Source organism: Melospiza melodia, chromosome 1 (genome assembly GCF_035770615.1).
Source record: "Melospiza melodia melodia isolate bMelMel2 chromosome 1, bMelMel2.pri, whole genome shotgun sequence".
Lineage (NCBI taxonomy): Eukaryota > Metazoa > Chordata > Aves > Passeriformes > Passerellidae > Melospiza > Melospiza melodia.
In genome coordinates, this window is record NC_086194.1 from 35,240,250 (window position 1) to 35,257,743 (window position 17,494).

A 17,494-nucleotide genomic window follows, 5' to 3' on the forward strand; every position below is an offset into this window, starting at 1 on the left:
AGGCCTGGCGCAGGTTTTCAAGGTTTGTTAACTCTTTTTTAACTCTCATCTTTCTTTCTATTTTTTTTCCCAAAAACTTCTCAGCTAACAGAGACATTTAATCAATTCTTTCTAGTTGACGCATTTTGTAAGTAGTAATTTAGCGACAAATTCTCTGTTTCGTTCTAGAACAGTTCAGAAGTGCCTCAGGGCTTGCTAGATTGTGACATTGTCTTAAAATAGAGCCCATTTCTGTCTCCTCTGCATCACTATGCATCTGTCTCTTTAACAGTACTCAAAGAAAAAAACACATAATTGCATTACATGCCTATCAGCTATTGCTTGAATTAGATTTTCTGTGCTGCAGCGCACTGCACTCTAATTTTGATTCCTGCTGGAACAAATAAAGCATTTAAGCATCCCAACTGATTTTAAAGACCTTAAGATATCAGACTTTTTATCCCAACATTAGTTTCAGTTATTAAGGCCTTGGACTTTTTTCAAGACTCAACTCCTGAAGTCAGGTTGATATCAGAGAAGCTAGCTTGAAAAAAAAAAAAGGAAACTAAAACAATCTTAAGACAGAGGGTGTTGGCTAACTGTAATTATATTTTGAAATCCTGGGCCTTGTGCATGCTTCAGGTCATCAATATTTCCAAGAGGAACTCCGCCTAGGTTTTTTGCTCGGATGGAAAAATGAATGTGTGTTGTCTCTGTGCCCTCATTCCCTTCCCAGGTCCCGAGAGCAGTCCTCCTGCAAGCCCGGTCCCAGCTTGCTCCCAGCAGCAAGTCATCCAGCACAACACCATAACGACCTCCTCCTCCGTCAGCGACGTCGTGGGAAGCTCCACTCTCACCCAGCTTGCCAGCCACAGAACGGACATCAACCCCATCCTTTAAAACGGTTGATCAGAAACTGCTGGGGGAGTGTGGTACCGTATCAAAGCGTCCTCTCTGCTAAGGACATTTGCAACCGTAACTCAAGCCTGGAAGATTCCTCAGTTCTTGAAAGACTCTGGCTATTCATTTTTATAGTTATTAAAATGTCTTTTATACTTAGTTACATGAAAGGGAGTTACGCAATTAATATTCTATCAGCTTGAGAAATGCTTTGGTGCTTTCTCCATTTTTTTGGTACCAGTTACTTGTTTATAAACCTAACTGTTTCTGTACATAGTCATGTTTCCTTCTCACCAGTCTAGCCTGCAGCCTCAGAAATACAAAGTTGTGTTAAACTGCAGCTTGTTAGCCAATGTGAGGCATGAAAAGTACTAAACAGAGTCAAACATAGGTAACTAGGAGTAATTAGGCTATAAATATAGACCGAGGGCATCTGCTGACAGCATAATAAAAAAGAGTTAGCGTTGTGCTATCAGCAGACCGCGTCTCGCATTCAGAGCCTCTTTCAGAGCAGTTATATAGGATGTGGCTTCAGGACAAAATCAAGCCCAAATAGCATGCTCTTTTGTCTAGCCCTCCCCCTTCTCCTCTTTCCCCTACCCTGGCCTTTTTCTCCTCCAGTTATTCTCACACCTTCCTTTTTCCCTTCCCTTTTCATTTTCCAGCTGTTTTTTTCCTTGCTTTTTTTTTTTTTTTTCATTCCAAGGCTTTCTTGCTTCCCTCTTTTTCTCATAGAATGGTAATGAACAAGAAAACTTCAAGCCCACCTAAAAACTGTCGGCACGGCTGCTGCTTTCACTAGCTCTTCACCCGCAGTTGGGCTGCGCCAAGCATTTGGCTTTTGAAAACTACAAATGCTCCTGATTTAGTATTTTTAATAAATAGGGAAAGGTGAAAACAGCAAAGCTGCAGGTGAAGCAGGATGGTGAGCCAGCTGTGTTGATGCTCGCAGCCCTGTAAGCTTCTGTGATGCAGTAGAGGCATAGCGAGCAACACCTGAGAGTCACAGCAATTTTTTGCACTTCCAGTAATTAATGCAGAAAAACCCATGTAGTATATAATAATTCGGAAAAGTTCTGTTCCCTAACCTGGTTACGTTGTTCTAGCAATGAAAGCTAAGAGCCTCAGGCTTCATGGGCTATAAATGAGAAATAAATCAGTGTAATGGTTCTGTCCAGTTGGAAAAATGCCATTTTTCATTCCCAGGGAAAGACTTGGTCTATGCAGGCATCCCTTTAAACTTTCACGGACTGATCCCAAGCTGGCAGATAGTGTAGCTTCACTGACTTTAATGGCACTTAACACCCGCTTACCACGGGTAAGGAATTGTTCTTTAGGACGCTAAATAATTTTTAGGAGGCACGCAGCCGCTAAAAAATGCTGCAAGAATGCCAAGTCCCACACTTGGGATAAAATACAGTCCTGCAGAGAGGGTCTGGAAAAGAGCCTTATGCTACAATTAAGGTTTTTGTTTGGACTCTGAGCCTGCCCCTCAGCACAACTGATTTGCATCCCCGAGTGGTCCCAGTGATTGATGGGAAAATCAGACAGAGATGATGCCAGTTAATTATGCTGCCTTGCTGTAGACTGGGACCCGATTTTGCTCTCAAATCTGTCGGAGGCAAAACCTCCTGCTGCTCACCCAGGGAGCAAGCTCCAAGCTGGTGAAAAATGTTCAAACATTTTGAGCTACATGTTCAAGAGCAAAATTCACATTAATCCCACCAAATCCTCTAGCCCCGAACACACTTTGTTCGGAAGCAAAACTGTCTTCCTCAAAGACTGTGTCTTTGGTCTTTGGAGAAGTCATGAGTTTTTAAAGGGTGAGTCTTCTCCATACAGGAGGGAGAGTGAAACAACTGAAGTGTGAGGAGGTTCTGTAAGGAGCAGGGCCTGTCTGGAAAGGAATGCAAATTTCTGAGCATCAGTCATTGCTGAATTAGTTCTTATCTTGGTGACTAACTTTTTATCAGTGTCCTTTTCTTTAACAGCTTGCTTTCCATTTATGCAAATACATTCAAAAGAAGAAGATTTTTAATGTACAGTGTAAATCTTGACTTGATTATATAGTCTAAGAACCAAAAAAAAAATTATGAAAAAATACAAATGTAAAGGATTTTCTATTATATTTTAGACAAACATATACTTTTAAAGTGTTTTAAATACTGAAACTATAATTTTTTTTTAATCTCCAGTTGTAATGGCTAAATGGTTTTGCTTCATCATGGCTCCCAAGAGAACTTTTTTCAAATATGCAGTCGAGAGAAATGTTCCAGCTGAGTATCCACTATGTGAAAAACCTAAATAAGCATTTCCCCCACATCTGAATTTCATCATTCACCATCTAAAAGGAAATGCCATTGCAGGGTTAATTTAAAAAACTTTACCTCTATATGGGTAGCACTTAAATACATTAAAAAATAAAAATCAAAGTTGTTGGTAATATTAGAATACCCAGTTGAGCTACACTGCACTAGAATTACGGTTTAGCTTCATTTTATTCAGTCTCCTCAATTAAAATATTTAGCTGTTAAAATGAAAGCCTCTACATTAAAAAGGGGGGAAAAAAGGAAAAAATACAAAAACCTTGCTTAAGTTTTGTTAAATTCAGCAACTTGACAGTTTGACTGATGTGTATTATATATAGCTCAATTATTTCTTTTTTTAATGCTAACTAGGCAAGCCAACCACACATGTTGGCCTAAATGTGTAATTACAATGAAATGTCTCCTCTCTATACTATTGGCCTTTAGGTATAATCCTTGCTAGTGATGTGGAAATAAGTAAAGGATGAAAAGCTATTTGCTATTGCTTCTTGTAACTCTGCCGCAGGTTCACAGGCCAAGACAACATGCAGCATATTTATATCGGCTCTATCATTGGGAAAAGGACCAACCATACCAGGCACCTTATGTTATTCATCAGATTTGCTTCCACATTAAAATGCTCTTGTTTTCCAGGGGAGTGATCCTGCAGCCTCTCCTCAAGCTGCTGGTCCAACCAGGCACTGGAGGCTGCCTGAGCAAGGGCTGCGGGAGAAGCCCCAGCCCTGTCTCCAGGATGTCCCTCTGCCATGTGGTCAGTGGCAGCAGCCTCTTCCTAAGCGTGTCACTCTAAATGTGCTTCCTGGGCTCTTTCCATCAAGGAGGAATCCTGCTTTTCCACAAGCTGCTTCTGGAGACTGCTCCACTTTCCTCTTGCCCGACCAGTCCAGCCTGTTGCCAGGCTCACTAGGCTCTGTGCCCTATCCCACTGCCAGTGAAGGACAACTCTGACCACTTCCATCATCCATCCCAAGAGCACTCGCAGGATGGTGAGCCTTGGCCAGTGCCTTGTTCAGGAGGAGATGTTACCATACCATAGACAGCATCTCATGGGTCTGACCTTGGAAGCAGGTTGGAAATCTCAGCCATGGAGAACTGCAATACTTTGATCAGAAAGAAATGATGCTGCAATCAGCTCTGGCACCCCCAGCGCCCCTTCCCCAAGTCAATTTATGCAAGCCATATTCATAACGCTGCCTGTGGGAGACAAGTAGTTTGTGTGCTATCATGGTGTGTTTTATAAGGACAACAACGATGATGATGATGATTTATGGAGAATTTCATGCTGTTGAGAGTTAATTCCTGCTATGAAGCTAAATGTCTGCTGCCCATATTCTGAATAGTGGAAAGTCAATGGTTCAGTGCCTCAGTGCGTGTGGATTTAGTGTTAATGACTCAGTCCTGTTAACTAACAAGCCAGCTGTAACTGTTGTTAAATGCCCAACTTTTGAGGATTCATATTTTTTTAAGCAACAATATTTAGTGTTGAAAACTAGCCTTTTAGTTTAGGCAAAATGTGCTTTTTAGCAGCTAATACCTTTTTTAAAAAAAAGCGTATAGAGTGAATTTATGAAAATTCATGAGGACCAAAGCAATTTTAAAACAGGAATCTATTAATTTAGTATTCACATAGAATTTTATAAAGTATTTATTAATAAATGTTATTTTAACACATTCCATTTGAACAGTATTCTTGTACAGAATCTGTTTGTTGTTTTTTTTTTTAAGTTACAATATTAGTTTTGCAATAAACTACTCTAGGTGTGTGTGCATCTTAATCTTTCAGGGTCTCAAGCAGAAGTCATCCATCTAAGATGGAACAGTTTGCTGAGGTCAGTTGTACAGAAATTCCTAGAATTAAATGTTTTCCTTAAAGCAGCATCTGCTTTTTTTTTTTTTTTTTTTTTTTTGGTAACAATGAAACAAATTATAAACCTTCAGTTGTTTCCTATGTATTGCAAAATGTGCTAAATGTGCTTTCTCATTTTAGAAAGCATGAGTCAACGTATAACTGGAAAGCCTGTCTCTTTTTTTCTGCGTTTTTTTTAGGGCTGATTTTATACATCACCACAGAAGATCTAACCCCATCCTCATTTCTTGTCTAATATCACATAGTGAGTTGCACTATACTGCCTTATCATTGCCTCTTCAGTCCTCTTACTAAGCAGTGTTCCTTAGATTTAGATCATCAAAGCTCCATTATACATCAGAGAAAATTACTAGAGGGGAAAGAAGAGAAAAAAATTGATCTGTAGACATAAAACCTAAACTGTGCCTATAAAACAAAACCAGTTACAACTAATTAGTATCTTATTTCTACATTTCAATTATTTATATTCTTTTAAAATTGCACTTTAGCTCTTGCTCTCTTTCTTGCTCTCCCTTGTTGAATCATTAATAAATACTCTTGTAAAAGTTTTGCACCAGATACATTTATATGCTTTCACTGGTGGCATATCTACAACTTGTCTCTCACACTTGCCCAAGCGGAGAAGCTGAGACCAGCCAGTCTTCAGTGTGACTTAGACTTTACATCCTCTTCATGACAGCATATAAATGTTTTATTATGCAATGTGTGTGATGTGAGGCAGCATTTAAGCTACATTTATAATCTCTCATCCCAAGAACCAAAGTGTCCTGTATATCCTAATGTCAGGAGATTGGCTCTGTTGTGCATTGTGAGGCACTTTGACTGTTGTCCAACTCACAGTAGCTGCAAAGCTGCAGTGGTAACAGTGGCCATACTATGTATTAGAGTTCTGAATCAATAAAATATGTTGCCTTATAACTTGACTAGGGACAGCACCTTTAAAAAGAAAAAAAAGAAGAGACAAAAAACTTCTAAGAACAAATAAAAGCAATAAATTCTCAAGCAATTTGAACACCAAAAAAAAGGTTCAATTTTTCAACATCTGAAATCATCACCTTACTGCGTAGACAAAAGAGACTGTTTACATCCATAACCTCTTTTTTTGTTTTTTTGGTTTGTTTTTTTTTTTTTTTTCCAGAGCTTACAGTTATCCCAGTTTTATCAGTGGCTTTACACTTATGAGCTAAATTGCTCACCATTATTGGTTTTCCATAGCTTTCAAAATGACTTTATAGCAAATCCTAAAATGCATGAGGCCAAAAATGTCAGTGTTCACACACACTCAGAGACAAGATTGATTCTTTAAGTGGAAATCTGATCCTTTCCCAGGCTCTCCTTGGACTGGAATCAATAACTGCAACTCGTTATATTTAGACCAATGTGTAATACCTGGGATTCAGGATCTCCAGTTCTACATTTATGCAAGCTAAATGTTAGCATTGCTGAGTTTCATCTGGTGGAACTGTTCACAAAGCCCATGGGCAGAGCCTGCTATCTGATGCCGTGAGGGGTCTTAGACCCAAATATCTTTCTTGATTGAAAATCTGCATGACAGCCTTCTGAATGAAGACTGAAAGCTCCTTCCAGCTTTGCAGAAACTGCAGCAGTGTCCTAGGGTGAGGGAGGTGGGAGGATTGATTGAGCATTTCCAGGGAAATGCTTCCCTTGCTGGAATCTAGGAAATTTCAGAGAAATATTTTCCCCACCCCACAAGTCTGACATTGCAAGGAGTTCCCTGACAGAGATCACCTTTAGCATGCTTCCACAAGACACACTTCTTTGCACGAAAGGTGTAGTTGCTCTTCTGAGTAAGAACAATTGCCACTGAGAGTTTTGCCAAGGATTTTATCATTGGGACCCAAGTGTTTCCCAGCCCGTGGCCGTGAGCTCTGTATCCCTCTCTCTGTAGCAGCTCTCTTCAAACACTGGGTAGCGCTCATCAGTGAACATTGCTTCTTTGGACTATTGCCATTGTCCTGGTTTTAAGGAACTTTTAGCACTGCTTGGAGTAAGCCTAAACTATCGAAGTTTATATATAAATATATATATATATATTATATTAAAGAAAAAGGTGCTGTCACAGTAAGTTTTGGGCTTGAGGTTGTTTGTATTGTATGCAAAGGTTTTGTGTTTGTATGTCTGTTTTATTCTGTAAAGCAACCACCTTCCTTACTGGAGGGAGATACTTTTTTTTGGTACATAAATGTAAATACTTGCTGCAGCATTTAATATGTTTAATTTTATGTTAAGCTTTTTGTTGCATTGTGAACCCATTATTGTTACAAATGGACAATGAGTTCATTGAGACTGTTCAACTAGGTCAGATTTTTACATCTCTTTCTAGCTAGAAGAGAAAGAATTTTTGTGCATTTGTACAAATGTTAATAATATCACTGCAATTCCAATATAATAAAGCACTCAAATATAAATAATTCCAATAGTTTGTCTGAATCTATACTCCAGACATTTTACCATACGTGTAACTCCTGCAATTAAACCAAGCTGTTCTTCGCTGATTTCTATTATGCCCTACAACCCCTCATCTCCCTCCAAACTGGAGGAGGACCATGGTGCAGGGCACACTGCTGTCTGGTGGGAGGAGCAAGGTGCTGTGCAGACCTTGCAGCTCACCATTGTCCTCCAGCAGCCGAGGTGACTTGGTAAGAACAAGTTCTCTGAACCTCTTCCAAGCAGGGAGGCTGCAAAGCCTCAAACAAAAAGACTTACGTGGTGGAGCCTGACATGAGGCCTCCGCATAAGGATGAGACAAGCTGTTACTTTACTTTTCCTTGCAGCTGGAGTGTGCTTGTATCAAAATACACTCCATGCTTGTTATCCCGCCAACCTCTCATCTTGCCAAAAGCTGCCTGGAAATGGATTTCCTGCTGGGCTAATTAGCTCTAATTGTGATGCCCCTGTTATCTTGCCAACCTCATTTCTCACTATAAATTGGTCCAATACAGACCTTGGCACAATAATGCGTAAACTGTAATCTAAAGTTAGTCGGGATGAACCCATCTCTCCAGTGGGAATCAGATTAGCTGTAGATTGATGCAACTTGATGTCTTGCTGGCAGTCCCAGAGCGAGGGCCTGACCCAAGCGGCGCAGCCTCGGTGACAAGGACCAGCCTGGCTCCAAGCGCTCTGTGCTGGTGTCACACTGCAGGACATCGGCCCCATGCGGTGTGACCGTGCTGCTCCCTTGGGGGCCCTGGCACAGGCACAGCTTCTGCTGCTCTCCCCCCTGGGTTTTAAAAGGCTAAATCTGGCCAAGAGCATTCACCCTCCTAAAATGGGTAGGAAAAAGGCAGAGCTGTGCCCCTGTTCCCATCCTCCCTTTGTAAAAGCTGGAAGATGGGGCAGTGGGTGCACATGGGGTGTACCTCTTTAAGGGGGTACAGCAGACATTTTCCCCAAACATCAAGGCATGGCATTAGCTGGATACTTTTCTGAGGTCATATGCTCCTGCACTGCCTTTAAAGCGGGGATGTCATGCCACTGTATTTATTAAAGCAGGGCTCTTGCTCTGGCGCCAAATACTGAAAGAGGATCATCATATCTGTAAAAATAGGTGCCTCTCATGAAGACAGATCACAGGATAACTTTATTGTCCACACAGTTATATTTACACCTGACAGTATGAGCTAAGCAAGATGTATTCAGACTGAGGTAAGACTGCCCTTTACAGCTGATTCATGGTTTCCCAAACCTGATCATAGTATTTGTTCCTCTTCCAAGCAGTCCACTGTTACTATTGCTCTCTGCAGGCTGTTCTGGACATCATAACAAAGTTATTATTAGCAAGAAAATGAATCAGTGTGAGCACACACTCTTCTCCTTTGCAGGGATGCAGCCAAAACTAGACTAAACTGAGGACACTCTGCATCAGCATGAAGGTTGCCCCAGGTTATGCTGGTCAGAGCAGCGGTACAGAGAGACTCCTTCCCTCTGCCACACTAGCCTCTTGTGCTTTGGCTGGATCCACTTAGCTCCTCAACGTGTCCCAGCTTTTTCCTGAACCCAGGCTGCAGCCTCCTTGCTATACGGGCATTCAAAACTAATGGCAATATAGCACAGAGTTCAAGGAGGGATGATAAGCAAGCACAGAGGACACCACAGGTACCCAAGGACATTGGCAAAAATCAAGGCAGAGTAACAGAGCAACAACAGCAGTTTGGAGAAAGCAAATAGCTCACCAAAAAAGGAGTGTGGAGCTAGGGGATGGTGGTGAACCTCCATGAGCCCAAATGTAAACAGACACAAGAGCTGAGAAATTGGAATTGAACTGGTTGGTGCTAGAGAAACCCTTCAGGGGAGGATGAAAAAACATGGCAGACACAAGTACTTTTTAAAAAAAAAAAGTTTACAAATACTGGGATAGAGGGAACACTGTACCTGCAAGGATGCAAAGCTCTTCACTATCATACCGACTCTCTAAAGGGACAAAGCATGTCTGACCTCCTTTTGGACAATCTCCCCACATGCAACTAGTGGGGAATCTCCCCACATGCAGCCCTTGGGGACAGGCTCAGAAATTATGTGGTTGATTAGGTCCCCTCATTAGCAACACTTTCTACCCACAGCTCTAACAAACGCTTGCAGGACAGACCTACCTCTCAGCCTTCCCTGCCCACCTGGAGTCACTGTCTCTAGCTGGAGGGAGGCAATGGATTGTTTCTTCTCCACAATAGCTACTGGCTGCTGAGGGCCCACTACAGGGGTCTCCAGCTCTGATCATACCCTCAGAATTAACCTGCTACACCCACTTTCTTTTCACTTTACTTTACTCACAGGCATTTGCGGAATTACCCACAGGCAACAGGCACAAGGTAAATTACAAAAATTTATTGAGAACTTTTTTCTAGGGAGTCAAAAAATTAATCAAGCATCAGAAAGGAAGGATCAAAGTTAAACCAGGACCACCACTACCATTTAGGTCAGAGCCAACAACTGATGGTCGGGGACTATTTGCTCAATTCTTTAGTCTGCTTTGTTATTGCAATTGCCCAATTGCCCTAATCTATTTTTTTTTTTTTGCCTCCGAGCTGCTGTGCAGCAAAAGGGACATTTGTTTTAGTGGCTCTAAGAAGGGCATTAGTGCTGCCATGCACTTAAAGCTCTCTTTCTGCAGAATTCTTGAGCAGGATTTTTCCCCTAGCCTCTATTCTCCAGCAATACAATGCCACAGTATGAGAATGACCCAGTGAAGCTGATAAAATATTTAAGACGCGTGTTCTGATTGTGTTAGGTAAGAAAATACCACCAGAGCCCGACCATTAGTGAACCTGATCAGTCCACTCCCTCAGGAATCAGTCCATTCCTGCCAGCAGAGCAAGCCAGAGCAGTCTGAACTAGATGCAGTGAGGTAGCTGCCTTTCCCAAAAGAGCGGGAAGCTTGAAAGTGTATTTTGCAGAGATGAGGAATTGGCAACCTGTGGGTCGTGCTCTAAAAGCAAGAAAAAGAGACATATAGGCGTATAGATAAGCAGACACAGATTCTATAGATACATGTAGACAATACAGATATACATATGCAGACAGCAGAGATATGTGCCTGTGTATACACAGCAGGTCAGCAGGTGTTTTCACAGGGCATTGCATTCAGCTGACAGCAAGTCAACTTAAAAGAAAGAAAAATACTTGACATAACTGGCCAGTTCATGTAGGAAATTGAGTTGAGAAAAAATAAATAAAGGCAGAAACAGATTAGTTTAAATTTGGGGCCCTCTGGATTATAATGGATCCCATAGGAAGACAGGAGGGTTTGTATGGAAGGACTCGATATCCTCCTTGCACTTTTCCTTTTGTTTCACTAATCATTTTCATTCTGTGTTATTTAGTGGTTGAGCCAATTCCAACTTAGCAAAGTTTTTCTTTGCTTGAAGAAGCTGTGCTACAAAGACAACACGTAGCCATGGATAAGAAAAAGGAACTGGCCACAGTGCAACACGGCTGTGGACTCCGGTTACACTGGGTTGTGTAGGGTATCACAACACCAGCTGTTGTTTTGACTTGGGTTTTTGTTGTTGGTATTTTGCTGCGGCTGCTCCCAGTACTTTGATCTATACATTAAATAGTCAGAATTAAAGTCGGGCAGTTTTCACAAGCTGGATGGGGAGGATGAGGAAGGTGTAGTTTTGCTACCAGTGTCCTTCTGCAATGGTGGCTGCCTTTAGAGGCAAGGTTTTATCGTTCAGATGGAGTAAGGGCAACCTGCACTGACTGACTCCCCCTTGAGCGCCTAATTCCTGTAATCCTAAATTCATCCCCTAGAACAGCTGAGGGACTATCAGCCCTTTGTAAAGGTGCTTCTGCTACCTCTTTGTGGTAATACTGTGTGGCATGAGGTGAAGGGCCTGGGGGGACACTCACAGTCCCACAATTCCATTATTCCACAATGTGGTAACATCCTGGCAGCAAGGTTTGCAGGGCTCACACTGTACTGACACACTTGACATTGGCACTGCAGCTGACTCCTGCCACAGCACTGCAAAAGCTGAGCTAAACCAATGCCCTGCCATTAGTCTGACCGTGCCTCAAGCCAATCTGACTGACTAAAACTAGGGAAAAATGCATTGGAAAATTATTTATCATGTTGCCAGTGTAGCTAACTGGTGCGGCAAACCATGCAGCTCACCATGTGCAGAGCCTGGTGAGGGCAGGAAGGACAGTGGGCAGGTGAGTGGGCAGAGAGTGAGCAGAGAATGAAAAAATGGCCAAAATGTTTGTGAGTTGCTGCATGGTAAAGCTGTGCTCCTAGGCTGTGCCCAGACAGAAATTCAAGTGAGATGGTGTCTGCATCTGCTGCCATTAGTGGCAGTGGTTCTGCCCTGTTGCTCCTGTCAGGTTTCTATACTGACCCATTACCAAGGCTTTACCCACAGTTGTCCTCCCCCTCCAAAGACCATGAAGCCAAAAGTAGCTTTAAAACATGACCTGCTCTCTGCCTTCAAAGAGTTAGCAATACTCACTCTGCAGAGACAGGGAAACACAAGCTACTGACTACAATGTGCTTTTAAATTCTTTTTACAGTGGATCTCCGGAGCAGAACTCACATTTTAGTTGATTAGGAAGACCTTCATGGGTATCTCCATGAGGGCAATTTCTTCTGTCATGTTATCCCTCATGTCACTCCAGGAGAATTGTACAAAGATCCTTTTTAGCAGCAGCAAAAAGAGGTACCATCTTGATCTGCCCACAAAAGCATGTCTGCTTTCCTTGCAAGCCCATGCTGAGCAAAGGGAGCGTGCAGGGCTGAGCTCTGTCAAGGGACAGTGCCACGGAAGGAAGCACGACACCCACAGCCCTGGCACTCACAGCTTGTTTCTGGGATGGCATGAGAAAGGCCCGATTTTTCCCAATCGCAAAATAAGACCCTTTGGCTTGCTGAAGCCGTAGAAGTCAGGAACACAGCAGTCCCTTTTCCAGGAAAACTCTACTTCTAATGCAGTATGGGAGCAGTAGGAACCTATCAGAGCTGCAAAGCAGAGCTCCATCACTACTGCTGGGCTAATCAGAGCCAGCAGCTGGGAGAGAAAGCCAAGGACAGCTTTTAAATGCACACGGCAGAGAGAGGAATGAAAAATATTAATTTTAAATGGATCGACACTGGCCTTGGAACTAGGCAGGCAAACATCCAAACCTGTCAGGAGGGAGTAATGAGGGCTTTAAAATTAGATGTGATCACCTATCTGCGGCTGTACAGAGTGTTTGCTGTGTATCCCTCATACCTTAGGGAGAACCCCAGACGTGAGGTTACAAGTGGGCTGTCTGTCTATGGGCTCTTTCATCTGAAAGTTTCAAGTGCTTCTCAGGTTTTAATTTAGTGCCTTAATTACCCAGGGATTTAGGTACATATAATTGTCTTCATTTTTCCCAGCAGTACACAGAGAGGAATAGACTGACAGAGAAACCAGAAAGTGTGAGCACGCCCCCCGCTCTCCTACCCCCCTTTCCTGCTCTTGCCAACAGCCCGTACATCAGGGCCCTGCCAGGAGACTGCGGGCAGGCAAAGCTTTACCTTCTGAAGGCATATCCATGCAGCCCTCCCTAAGAACTGTAATCCTTGCCCTCAAGGAGAAATGAGCTGTTTTGCTTTCCATTTGTCTTCTTCAAAGCTCTGGCCAAACTCATCCTCATTAGGAGGCCATTAAAACACCGATGTTCTTCACATTACGATTTCCTCTTGGATTAGATGGGAAGATTTTTACATGCTGTAAAAAGATTCTCTGGTTCTGACATCTCCTTTTTTATTTGCCCAGACCAAAAGCTTGCAAGGAACAGGAATGGGAAACCATACCAGCGTTCAAATAAAATGCCACAATCATCCACAGAGGCGAGGGGAAAGCCCTACAGTCTCGTTAGCCAAACTTGCACATGGTTCTAATCAAATGGGTGGGAGGGAGACATTCCCTTGGCCACGGATACCAACGATTTTTTCCTTAGGTTCCAATTCTGTAACTCTTATTCATCTGAAGATAAACGGGCTTTTCAGGCAGGGAAAGAGGGCTTTGGGACCGGGCTCTAAGGCTTTTCATGTATTCATGAAGTTGTCACTTGCCTTTTACATTCAAATTCTGATGGGTCAGACTTCCTAGACGGTGTCTTTCAACACCTAATAACTCACCCAGCAAGCTCCCGTGCAAATACAGACATCTTCTTATCAAGCTCGAGACTGAGAGGTTTGAGGATTATTTTAAAGACACTTTTTGGATTTATACTGAATCCTTCACAGGGATTATTTATGTGGCATTTCTTTCCCATTACACAGTTGAAAACATCACCTGTTTTAGCAGGAGATTTCTGGGGTGAGAGCAGAAATATTTTGAGGAATTTGGTCACTGCCATTTGCTAATGGAAAATGTAGCAACTGAAGCAGTTTTTTTAAAACCACAATAAATTTTATATTTGTTACTGCTGGATTCCCATTAAATGCATTAATTACAGGAATGTTTAATGAAATAAGTGGAAAAAACCCCTCCATTATGTATAGAGCACTGTGAAAAACAAGGTATTCAGCAGCATGTGCTCTTATATACTCTTAATAAAGGACCTTACCATAAGGTAAAAACCCAATAAAATATGCTATAATGTGCTATGGGACCCACCATTGATTTACAATACATTTACTCCTTTAGCACTAAGCGAGTTTTGCACAATACACAGCCAGCTTTTATATATTTATATACAAGAACCGTTTTCGTCTCACAAAGATTTATTGAATTTCCCCAGAGCATATTCATTTTCTAAAAAGTTCTTTGTTTTGCTCGATATTCATTGTAATAAAGACAACAATCTTCTTCCTGATTGACACCCGCGATATTAAAATTACCAAAAAAAAGAGAGCTGATATCGTAATACTTTATATGGAAATATAACTCTGTAGGCTCTGTGAGACTAAATGCAAACAGAGTTTTGCTAATCTGGCATTTTGCAAAACTGCAGCATGTTGGGCGAGGTCTAGAAATACATGGCAAAATTATTGTGAAGTTCCAGTTTCTAATTCTTCCAAGGAACTATAAATGAGTAATTTTTTTAAAAAGTTCATACACCTTCTCTTCCCCCAAATTTAAATTACAGACATGTAAAACCCATAACAGAAAGTTCAATATAACTGCTGAGAAAGTTAAATTATGCATAACATAATGAACATGGGTTGAAATCCTTGAAGAAATGAAGGGGGATTCTCTGAAATGCACTTGCCAATCCTTTGCATGTCATCAAAGACTATTTTTTCAAGCACGATGTAATGTCTCATGATATAATGGAGCAGTTCTCGGTGTTCCTTATTAGTCACACAGATTATTATGGTTGGCAGAGGGTTCTCTCTGCATTCCTTCCTTAGAGGTACATTTGCTCTCCGATGCCCATTCAGACCACTACAAAATTCAGCCCCCCGAATTTAGATGGGCCCCCTTCTGCCTTATCCTCACCTGTAATAACGGGAGGGGAACGTGCAAGACGCTCGTCCTGCAAACCCGCGCTGCGGGCCCGTCCTGCGGCGCTGCGCAGGGCTCGCCCCACGTGCACAGAGCTGGGGCCCACAGCGGACCGAGTGCAGGAGCCCTTGGGAGGAAAAAGCTCTCCGCTTGCCTTGCCCAACTGAGGAAGGTCAGCTTTGCTGACAGCAAGTGTCGCCCTGTTCACGCACACCTTTGGGGCAGCCGAGCTGGGCCGAGATGCTTCTCTGCCTTCCACAAATCTTCCAGCTCGCGCACGGGCGCTGCCGAGGCCGCTGCCCCGCTCCCAAGCCCCGGGGCCGGCGGTGAGTGTGAGCATCGCACAGCCCCGCTCCCGAGCCCCGGGGCCGGTGAGTGTGAGCATCGCACAGCCCCGCTCCCGAGCCCCGGGGCCGGAGAGTGTGAGCATCGCACAGCCCCGCTCCCGAGCCCCGGGGCCGGTGAGTGTGAGCCTTGCACAGCCCCGCTCTCTCAGCCCCGGGGACGGTGAGTGTGAGCCTTGCACAGCCCCGCTCTCTCAGCCCCGGGGACGGTGAGTGTGAGCCTTGCACAGCCCCGCTCCCGAGCCCCGGGGCCGGTGAGTGTGAGCCTTGCACAGCCCCGCTCTCTCAGCCCGTCACCTGCGGCCATCCAGGCCCGGCGGGCGCCGGCTCCGCTCCCACACGCGCCGCGCGGGCCGGTGGCCGAGGGCGAGCCCGGAGAGGCCCCAGGGGCTGCACCATCTCGGGCAGGTGCGTTTGCCCGGCCCCGCCGCACGGGCCCATCACAGACGGGGCATCCCCCCGGGCCCGAACCCGCGCTACCCCGGACCGGCCGCGGGCAGCTGCGGCACGGCGGGGCGGGGGACGCTGGGCGCACCGGGACACAGAGCTGATGCGGCTCGGCGAGCACAGCTCGGCTCGGCACGGTACAGTTCATTTCGCTGAGCTCGTGTCGGCGCGTTCCCGGTGCGGCCGTGCCCCCCTGTGGCGCGGCCGGGAAGCTCAGGCGGTCCCCGCTCAGCCCGGCCGCAGCCCCGGCTCCGCGGTGGGGCCAGGCCGCACCGGCCCCGGGGCGCTGTCAGCGCCTCTGGTGCTGCTGGTTTTCTCTCCTCGGTTTTTTATTTCCCCGACGGCTACGGGGCAAACTGCCCCGAGAATCGATCCGACCGACACCTAACTGATCAAACCCCAGAAAAGGCGAAAGTTACTACCAAAAAGTCTGGAATTGTTCCTCCCCGCGTTGGCCAGCGGCGACTGCGTGGTCACTGGGTGTCATGGGAGGGAGAGACAGAGCAATGCCCTTTTTGCCGGAGCAGGGAACCGTTCATCACTTTGGTGGGAGACCCACAAGACACCAGGGTAGCAGCAAAAGGGAAATGCTGCCCTGACCCATGGAATGGGTCTCTTCTTTGTCATAGCTGTTCTTTCGTCTGAGGCAGGGCACATGGGTTCAAGGTGCTGGCTTCTCACTCTGCCTGCAAATCTCCCCAAAGAGAAAGGAACAGGGATTACTCTGGTGATTTCTTCATTTTCCTATTTCAGAACAGACAATTTTCAGCAAGAAACCAAATATGAGGCTGCAACTGTAAAAATGTGAATGAATACTTTCAGCCAAAGAGTGAAAGCAGTGGAATTCAGAGTTATAATAAGTAGCATCCTTACTCTTTATATATAACTATGTGATCTTCAAGGTCCCTTCCAACCCTAACCATTCTATGATTCTATGAAATATATATCTCAGCTGCTGTCTCTGTGAGCTATGCAGACTATTTGTGCTCTTGACTTCAACCATTTTAGAAATGACAAATTTAAAATTTGACTAGGAAATGCTCTGTTGGAGTAAAGCTCTGAAGATTATTGAAGAGCACACACAGCCACATGCTGTGAATGATGCATCCCTCTATTCAGCACAGCAAGGACAGTCTTCAGCTTTCTGAATCTTTTCCTGTTAAAATGCTAAACGTGGAAGACCTTAAATGAATAGTGCTGAGTGAGGTTTCTATGGAGGGGGCAGCACAACCTGCAGAGGGACCCTGTGCACTGGGGATAAATGGCAGGAGTTTGGTAGCAGGCAGTGACCAGTGTGGAAGGAGGGCATGGATCACAGAATCATTAAGGTTGGAAAAGACCTCCAAGCTTATCAATCCAACCATGAAACCAGCACTGCTGTATGACCACTAAAGCAGGTACCAAAATGCCACATCTTTTAAATACCTCCAGGTATTTAAGTGGTGATTCCCTAGGCAGCCTGTTCCAGTATTTGACCACTCTTTCCATGAAGAAATTTTCCTAATATCAAATCTAAGTCTTCCCTGGTGCAACTGTCACTTCATACTTGGGAGAAGAGATCAATATCCACCTCCTTACAATCTCCTTTCAGGTGGTTGTAGAGAGCAATAAAGTTCTCCCTGGCCCTCCTTTTCTCCAGCATAAACAACTCCAGCTCACTCAGACACTCCTCACAAAACCTGTGCTCCAAAG

At 44.2% G+C, this 17,494-nt stretch overlaps 1 protein-coding gene across 6 annotated transcripts in view; it reads left to right on the forward strand.

Moving 5' to 3' along the window:
* The window catches only part of CREB5 (cAMP responsive element binding protein 5), a 257,670-nt gene extending 250,165 nt beyond the window's left edge, over nucleotides 1-7,505 (forward strand). For all 6 annotated transcript variants that reach the window (XM_063153664.1, XM_063153647.1, XM_063153683.1 and 3 more), the window contains one exon: nucleotides 716-7,505. In XM_063153664.1, coding sequence (XP_063009734.1) covers nucleotides 716-879 — 164 coding nt within the window. In that variant the 3' untranslated portion in view covers nucleotides 880-7,505. The remainder of the gene's footprint in view (nucleotides 1-715) is intronic.
* Nucleotides 7,506-17,494: the final 9,989 nt, after the last annotated feature.